The 9209-nt window shown below is 50.5% G+C and overlaps 2 protein-coding genes; one reads left to right on the top strand and one right to left on the bottom strand.

The window, feature by feature from the left end:
- Window positions 1-52: 52 nt before the first annotated feature.
- Window positions 53-3241, bottom strand: GSTUM_00003812001 (uncharacterized protein; the record flags this gene model as incomplete). XM_002835025.2 has 3 exons in its annotated part: window positions 2076-3241; window positions 351-1994; window positions 53-270 (listed from the first exon to the last, which is right to left on the bottom strand). Exons 2-3 carry the CDS (start codon window positions 1138-1140, stop codon window positions 53-55), a joined length of 1008 nt encoding a protein of 335 aa, XP_002835071.1. The 5' UTR covers window positions 1141-1994; window positions 2076-3241.
- A 991-nt stretch (window positions 3242-4232) lies between these two features.
- On the top strand, window positions 4233-5038 carry GSTUM_00003813001 (uncharacterized protein). XM_002835026.2 has 2 exons: window positions 4233-4425; window positions 4485-5038. The coding sequence occupies exons 1-2, from the start codon at window positions 4317-4319 to the stop codon at window positions 4964-4966; spliced, it is 591 nt and encodes a 196-aa protein (XP_002835072.1). The 5' UTR covers window positions 4233-4316; the 3' UTR covers window positions 4967-5038.
- Window positions 5039-9209: the final 4171 nt, after the last annotated feature.

Genomic DNA, 9209 nt, shown 5'->3' on the forward strand with positions numbered 1-9209 from the left:
TACAGAAACAAGGGGAAGGAAGGGAAAAGTGGGACTACAGCGGAGGTTCGGGTTATACAGCACCATTATAGTAAACCTTCCTAACATCCACCAATTTCTTTCCCCGACCGCGAGCGATAGTCTCGGGCAACTTCTGACTCCTGAGGGCTTGAATGGTAGCCTTACAGACATTCATCGGATTCCTGCTGCGACTAACTTTGGCCGAGAGGTCCGATAATCCCAGACACTTAGCTATCTCAAATATGTACTGGGAAGTGCGCAATCCGAATCCTGAGCCATCCACTCAACTCGCATCAGTTCCCACCCACAACACCAACGAAACGAGGGAAAGAAAGAAAGAGGAAACCAACCCGGCGGTCGACTAAAAAGCTTCAACTCCACCGCCCCAACCTTAATATCCAGATTCCCGAAGATGGTACGATCCTCATACCTAGGCACGGGCATCATATTCCGAATAGCCATGTATGTAGCCATGCGCTGAGCCTCGGAATGCTCGACGCTCTTCCCTTCGCCAATGCCGACAAGGCCGTTACCATTCCCGGCCACGGAGAGACAGTATATCTTGCGGATCTTGCCCATGCGCGTCTGATTCACGACGCTGTGGGAGACGAGGATCTTCGTCCTTAGCCGCCTAATCTCGGCGACGGAGAAGCCGGTCTTGAGCGAGACCTCGCGCATCCAGGGTGGGTCACTCGTGGCGGAGCTGGCAGTGGCGGTTGAGGAAGAGGCCGAGAGCGTGAGCAGGTGATCGAGTCTCGGGAGTGGTTGGAGGGGGTGACCGGGCGTGTAGATTTGCGGGCCCCAGGGGGAGTCCAGGATTGGGTCGAGGGTGGAGAGGTCGTCAAAGTATTGTAGCTTCATGGGGTCGTGGTCCGGTTGTCGGCGGCGGTTGTGGAAATGCGCGGGGTCGATGGCGGACTCCCCCTCTAGGAGGGAGGCTACTTGGTCGTTTGTGTAGTATTTCGACAGCTTGGATATTTCGCCAGAAGTGTAGGGGGTTGGTGGAGGTGTTGTGTAGGATTCCGGTTCGGCTTTCAGCCTGCGCCGGTTACGGTAGGGGTTTGGTGGTGTTGTGGTCAATTGGCGGGCCCCCCGGGGGGGCATTTGGAGGAGGCGACGTAGGGGGCGGACCGCGTTCATTTTGGTATGGTAGTGGCGATGGTGGGGGGGGGAGATGTTTGGCGGGGTGGATTGAGGTCAAGTTTTTGGCTAGAATGATAGTCGGGTGTTCGCTCGCGGTGGTTAGGGTTGTAGGGTAACCCCAAGTTCTCTATTGTAGCAGGCGGTCAGGTTTTCATTTTTCCTCTATTGACAACGATAAATCGCCAGGCAAATTATAATTATATTACAAGTGCTGCAATTATTGCAGGTACCGTACTGGGATAGTACATCCGAAGAAAATCGCATAATGATCGTCAAGCCCAAAGCCAGAGAATGTAATTCTACATAAGCCAACCCGAAAAACCATGAGGGATGAAGAGAAACCTTTTTCCCAAACGCCCTGCAATGGATTCCGTATACCGGGAGAAGAGCCGCCGGACACCGAAAATTTAAAGAAGGTTTATATAAAGAGAGAGAGAGAGAGAGAGAGAGAGAGAGAGAGAGGAGCTGCAGGGTATTCTACGAGTGGACAAGTGGAACACCGTCCAAAAGTTTTAACGAGAGAACCTCCCACGTTTACTAGGGTTCCCGCGATTAATATTGTCAGTATAGCGCTTGCGCTGCATGCCCAGCTCTGGACAGGCAGCGCGGACATGGCCAGGTTTCCCACACTCGAAACACTTCCCGCCTCCGCCGACAGGACCCGAAGTAGATGGGGGGCCACTACCGGAGATAGAGTGCAGTTTCTTTAATATTTTTTCATCACTGTCCCTCTTTCTGGCCTTGGCCTTCTTCTCCTGCCTGTCCGTGGAAGAGTCGCTGTCAGAGTCGTCACTGGAAGAGGAGGAAGAAGAGTCGTCAGAAATTTCTTGATCTGGCTTTTTGGGAGTATCCTGTTGTATATCGCCGTTAGCCCATTTCCACCCCATCTATCCGTACCCCCACGGCGCAGGAAGGAAAGAAGGAGAACAAACCTCAACCTTAACCCCATACTTCCCGAACTTCATCCTTCCACCAGTCCCCTTCTCCTCCTCTTTCTCATCATCATCACCGCCATACCCCCCCTCACCAACCAAGTCCCCATACCCAACTGTGACAACCCTAACCGACGCCTGAGGGGCCTTTCGGATAATGCTCAGCTCCCACCGAGTTTCCGCGTCTTCGCGAGTACTTGCTCCCGAGCGATCTCTAGTAGCCAGGAGCGCGGCCTCGCGCTTCGCGTTCTCCTCTTCAATCGCTCTTTGAACCTCCGCGTGGGATTTACTTCCTGGCACGGAGGCGTTTCTCTGCATGAACTAGATTGAAAAGCACCAGAGGTTAGCTAGAAAGAGGGATTTTTTGAAGGGGGTTGGTTGATCTGGTACATTCATGGTGAGTAGTCTTGACGACATTGGTTTTGCCTTGACGATCGGCCGCGGGGCGGGCCCGCCTTTGGGGGCTTTGGATACCATTTTTGGCGGCTGCGGTGTTGTTGCTGTGGTGTATACGAGTAGTCGGGATGGTGATGGTGGGTTTTGGCAGAAGGCCAGGAAGGTTAAAAGGCGAAGGCGAGTTGAAAGGTGTTTGATTACGTAAGTTGTCTTGATTTTGCAACCGGGATGCTCCCGCGGTGATGGGTTAGAGCTGGAATACGAGTACAATGTACAGTACATGTTGTGAGATACATGTTGTGAGATAGAAGGGCTAGTTGGAATAAATGATAGCTTAATACTAATATGGTCGCGATTTCTAGATTCTGTACTGTATAACCATATTGATTTGCCTGATGGGAGAAGGTGAAATTTCTGGGCCATTGCCATTATTGGAAAACAGGTCCAAATGCTACCAGTAGCTTGCAGCTGAAAGCTCTCTAGCTTTCTGAAGAACAGTTTTCTCCTATCATAATTATGTAGCACCGTACCCGCGAGACTTTTCCTCTAGATTACCGGAACCGCCTGCGTGGCATTCTCGGTTTCCTGTCTCTGTGATTTGCATCTAGTACTTGGGTAGACGAAGTTCGGCACATTACCAATGCACCTTCTGTCGGAAAACTGCTACGTTATTAATTCGATCTCACTACATCTTCTGGCACTCGCTCCCTTTGAGGTTTGTAACACTGTACGAGTGCAGTACTTGTGCCAGTGACCTATTTGGCACTGGCCACCATGGCTAGCAAAGATTGGTTCCCATCCTGACAAGACTCGAACGATCACGTGTTTGTAGGTGTTTGGTGGGAACACTCAATTCGTCCATCGACTGCTGGCTCCGGGAGCGGAACGTTGGTTCAAGTTAGGTAGGGGTTTTGGGGAGGCACTTTTGGAAGGTGTCATGGACAGGCCCACTCAGATTCGGTCTCCGATACGGCATCGTGAGCAGCTGCTCGCTCCAAACAAGCTCGCCGCCACTGTAGGTAATGATCGCGGGTGGGGGTATTCCGCCACACTGGTCACTCGCCAAACCTCAACCTGGCCAGCTTGAAGCGGAGCCATCACATAGAGGTTGCCATTCCATGACCCACCTGATCTTTGCTCACAGGCAAGATACTTCCTGTGGGCTGGAAAGAAAACCTCGATACCAGTAGCGGTACCCCACGATCCGAACATCTCCAAACCTCCTCATATCCAACCCGCTGTCCAGCGCTCGCCCATAGGATTAACTTTGATACCATTCGCAGATCTGCTCTGGACTATCGAGAGTGACGCCCGGAGAAGCCCGGGTGGGGGCGGTTGCGTAGGAGCCAGTGAACTCGCCACAATACAAATACTCGGGGTGGGGGTGAAGTATTGGGACAAGCAGGGGGGCTTGATGTCTCTGTGAATTACTTGAAGTGGGATTGAAGATACTAATTTGAGTAATTTGCACAGACATAGAACCCCCCTGCTCGTCCCAATACTTTCCCCCTACCCCTAGTACGGCACCGGTCTGATACCAGGAATTTTTTTGTACGGGGCGCTCATCCCTACCGTAACCCTTCTCCTATCGTAGAGGCACAGTACTCGAGTACAGTACCATGTTCCTCGACAGAAGCGGAGCGCCACCCCCTTGCTGAGTTGTCAGTTGTCTCGGGGTGGGCACATGACCCACAGAGCTGCTACAAAAATGAGCTACCTCCAGCAGACGTCGGAAAAGCTGAGGAAAAAGTCACTCCTCGGCAACAGAGCTAGCAATAACTTCCAGAAGCTCTCATTCCTCCCTCGTCTTGTCTTCTCTGCGGCGACTCTGCGTATACTCACAACATGGGCCAATCCCAGAGCACCCGCCGTCCCGAGCCAGGCGCAACCTACCGTGCAAAGGCAGCATCAGAAGCTCAAGCACAAATCGACGCGTCACGTAAAGCCAAAGCAGGTAGCTACCAACTCCCCCAACCTCCATACAAAAACCCCCCCAAACTAATAAGTCATTAGCATCTAGAAACTCCGACCACCGGAGCGCAAGGGCCCACTCCATTGAGGCGCAAATGCACGGGAAAAAAATGAATGAATACCACGCCCTAGCCAGCAGCGAGGTATTCCGATACCACAACCCAAAGTACCCCTCCACCGCCTTCTCGTTCTTCGGCGCTCTGTTCTCGCTCGTCAAGACCCCGCCGAATGATTTGTCGCAATTGGATTTGCATGGACAGCGCGTGGCTGAGGCTGTTCCGATGGTCAAGGACCATTTGAGGATGTGCCGGAAAGAAGGGATCAAGAGGACTCTGGTTATTACAGGGAGGGGCGTGCATAGCCTTGGGGGCGTTCCAAGGATTAAGCCGGAGGTTGAAAGGCTGTTGGCTGAAATGGGGGTTAGGTACTGGAGCAGGGCAGAGGGGGGGGCTTTTATGGTTGAGTGTGGAAGGGAGGAAGGTGGGGGGATTGTGGGGTGGATTTGGAGGGGGATATTTGGGTAGAGGAGTTTATAGCGGAGGGGAGACAGCCCCCCAGGCCACCTCCTCACCAGGACAACCAAACCCAAAAAAGAAACCTTTCTCCAGTGGTTCGCTTAGGTGAAATGCGTAGCAACCGCGCTGATCGCCGCTCGATTTCCCATATAAAACCCACCAATAAGTATCTGTCCGGGTGTCTTCGGATATTGTCTGTATCGATAATTGCGCGGGCGTACTACGGAAACGCATACGCAGCACCCGGTACGTACCGTACGCACATTCACCGTAACACTACCAAACACTACGAGTGACACGATGTGAAGACGTCTATAACTTATGATACAGCTCTCTTGAAACACTCAAGCCCCGCACCCACACCTCCGCCATGGTATGTATAGCGCCCCCCTACTAGCCGACCGCTATAAAAAGCCACCATCCCCTTTTCTTCCCGTTGTAATTCTTGTTTGAAGTTGTACTTCTTGCTCGATTGCGGTCTACTGGGCTCTATTTATCCTACAACGATACTACACAACGTAGTAGTAAAGAGAAGGGAAACTCGAGCGAGGAAACCAAACAAGTACTACAATAGAGTTGGCCAAGTAAACTCTACTGTAGTCAACTGTGTAATGATCAAAAGGGTACACATGTAGAAAAGGGAGTGTAGAAAAGACTCGATTGGAAACGGATATATGAGAAATTGGTTAAAGAAGAACCCAAGCGACACAAGAAATTTGGATGATTTGGGGGGACCATTGAGATAACGAGACATTCTAAGCAAACGATCCAAAGACTTGACATGTGCGCTAACCTGTCGATCCGCATATGGAGGGTTGTCTGCTGGGCTTAGGGTTTAATTTCGTCAAGTTTGTTCCTCTTTGGTAGGAGGGCATCTATGATACAAGCAGTGGGTGGAGGGGGGTGTGTCGGGTCTAATCGTTGGATAATAAAACCGCCAGACATCCTTGGAAGGGGCACAGAGGGCTCGGGTGGCTCGGGGGGGAAAGGGTTATGTTGGTTGTAGACTTGTTATGTACATATCTGGGAATCGGATCGGTCTGCCCCTGCAGCAACTTTGTAATTCCCGTAGAGCTATTCCTGGTGGCCCACTGGAGCGGTGTTTGGGGGATTTTTGGTGTTAGCTGTGTCGAGATTGACGGTGTTCTGGTAGCATCCCCTCGACCCCCACGTGCCCACTCTCGGCAGCCCATAAGAACGGTGTTCAGCCGTGCAGGGTGTCAGTTGTGTTGGGATTGACGTCGTTCCGCTCCAGCAGTATTGCCACAATCCCGCCATGCCCATTCTCGGCAGCTAGTGAAAGCGGTGTTTGGCTGAATATGTTAGCTATGTTGGGATTGATGTCGCTCCGTTCTAGCAGCATCCTCACGACACCCTCGTGCCCGTACCTGGCAGCCCAGGCGATGGCTGTGTTACCATGGAAATCAGTTGCCTGCGCATCCCATTTATTGGCCTCCAACAAAGCAATTGTTATTTCCTCGCATCCGAGGAATGCGGCTCCGTGAAGCCCGGTAAATTTAAACCCACTAGGAGTGTCTTCACTGTTGAAAATGTTGAAAATGGCAGTTAAGTACCCGTAGCTGGAAACTACGGTCGTGTGCGTACCTCTCATATGAGGACGCGTAAGCAGTGAAAAGTTTTCACCTCCTTATTTCTTCTCTTTTCTTTCCTTCTTAAGAAGTCAACTAACTCTACTCCACACCTCTTGTATGAAACTCTCCTCACTCTTCTTTCTCTATTGTTCACACACATACAACACAAGGTTCCCTCATTACCATTAGAGCCAACTCTATCCACTGCGTAAAACCCACCTTTCAGTCATTACTGTTGCAACTACAACCGGTTTTATCCTGTCTGTCTTCCTCAATTTCCAACATTCACGATCGAAAGGCAGTTCCCAATAACCCATCCCGTACAATAACAGCATCTTCGAAGATATGTGTTTATCGTATCCATCGAGTACTTTCAATGCGAGCCTTTTCATACCGTCGGTCGTTTCCCGTCTCGCATGTTCACCCCAGTAACAAGACGCATAGTTCACAAAAGGGATGGTTGGCTGGGGAAAACGAAGAGAAGGCGAAGCGCCCTTGACGTGCCGGAAGTTGAGGTAGGTCAAACAGACCCCAGCAATCGTCGAGTGTGGCTTAAGGAACAAGTTGGGATTATGGGAGAGGTACTCCTGCAGAATGTAGTGAATAAGGCGGAAGGTAGATGAGGACTTTTCGACTGTGACAAGGCCCAGAGAGCATGCAAGAAGGGTTTGCAGAGCAGGAATATTCCGAATATTCAAGTCGATGGATCCTTCCTCTACCCCCAGTGCGTGGCATAACTCGTCGACATGTAATGGCCGCTCCGCATGTGACACCCACATTAGAACGTCCATGCCGAGCTTTGATCTACTTCTCTGCTGTGCCTTCACTCGTGATAGGGTTGCGGCGTAAGCATCGCCCAGACCCTCCCCTTTGGTCATCTCGTCCAGAATTTTTCTTCTCTGGTGGAGAGTAATCTCACCCAGGATTGCATCAATGTTTAGAGAAACGAGAAGGAAACTAGAACCTATCGTTAGTGAATAATAACTCACACATATATTAGGAATACACTTTCTATGCTTACATTTCTGAGATCTCTGGAATGACTCATAATATCGGCCCGCAATTCGTCGTCCATTGCATTGGGGTCAGTGTCACCATCCAGCCTCATCTCCAGATAACTCTTGACATCATTCTGAGTAGGACTAATAGGTATTTTAACCGCCTTGCGAAATCGTGTCACGATTTCATCGTTGATATGGGGCCTCCCGGTAATGAATATTCGCGTGTTTGGTGACACCCGGACGATTTCTCGCAGTGACCCAAGGAGTTCTTGTCGGTGCTTTGGCGTGGATTCGTCCAGAGCATCGATACATATAAATACCCGCTGTAATGATGTAATGCTCTTCTTCAGAATTTCGACCAGATCGGGTGTTAAGAGACTCCGGCCACCAAATTCTTTTTTGGCCTTCTCAAAAGCCTCCCGTATATCCTCCGGGATTTCTCCTCTGGTGACAAGTTGCTTGAGGATGGCGCCCAACATACTTGTGATGGATTGTTCCTGTTGGGCGAGGAAACCGCAGTAGAGTCCTACAACGGCAACATCTTTCCCCCCGGCCTGATCGCACAGGCTATCAATTACAAGGGAGCTATTTACTGATGTTTAGTGAAATCTGCATTATATTTCTCGAGACAAGAGGTCACCCTACCCCAGATATGTTCTCCCCACCCCTGGGCCCCCAGAACAGAATAACACTCGCTCACCGCAACCATCTTCCGCATCCCTCCATTTTCTAAGCTCGTTGAGTTCTAGTACCCAGTTCCCCACACCCTTGAACCGCCCAGCCCGCACACCATGGTGCCATTGCTGTGGTTCAAGTGGCGATAGCCACTGTAGGATTGGATGTCTCTCGGGGCCTGTTTCTGTGACCAAGTTGACAACTCCGTTCTGGTTGTAGTTCAACACATTAAAAGAGTTGATATTGCCGGTGACTTGCTGGTGCCCTGACGACATTTGTGCTCTAGTTTATTACCCGAATTCCCGTTTCGGAGAGAGGTAGAGAGGGATGGCTTGGAATGAGAATCTAACTCCTCTCGGAGTTTGAGCAAATCTCGAGTGCCTGAGGAAAGCGGGGGGTAAGTCTCTGGTGTTGCACAAGTATGCGCTGGTCGAATTGTTGGTAATGGTTAGCCGGAATTGAATGTTTGAGCGGAAAATGCCGTTTACCTGAATTTCACCTAGCATACTCGCTCGTCTTTGCTAAGAATACCTCCGCCGGCCGGAGTCCACCGAATATTCGCTTTACGGAGGTATTATTGGCAAGGACGAGTGGGTACAGCACTCGAGCATATTGCTCTACGAGTAGAGTACGAGGCTGGCGGGAAAAACGACGAGCCGAGTAAGGTTTTTCCACTGAGAACAGCCATATTCGCGACCTTCCAGCCACTAATCAGGTGAAGCGGTCCAAACCGAAACCTCACCTACGTGATACAATTCCCTGGATTTTACTTTTGAACTATGTATCTAATTAGACTGGTTGAAGGATTTCTAAGAAAGACATGGTCGGTGCATTGGTCTCGGGGCATTTTCTAATGATTTCGCATGTGGAATGGTAAGGCTTGGCGCCAGTTTCTATTTCAACTTTACCATAAACAGTATTGCATGCTAAAGTAGTCAACAGTTCATTCAGAACTTGGGGAGATACTTGAGACAATAATATCAT

Source organism: Tuber melanosporum (genome assembly GCF_000151645.1).
Source record: "Tuber melanosporum whole genome shotgun sequence assembly, scaffold_1, strain Mel28".
Taxonomy (NCBI): Eukaryota; Fungi; Ascomycota; class Pezizomycetes; order Pezizales; family Tuberaceae; genus Tuber; species Tuber melanosporum.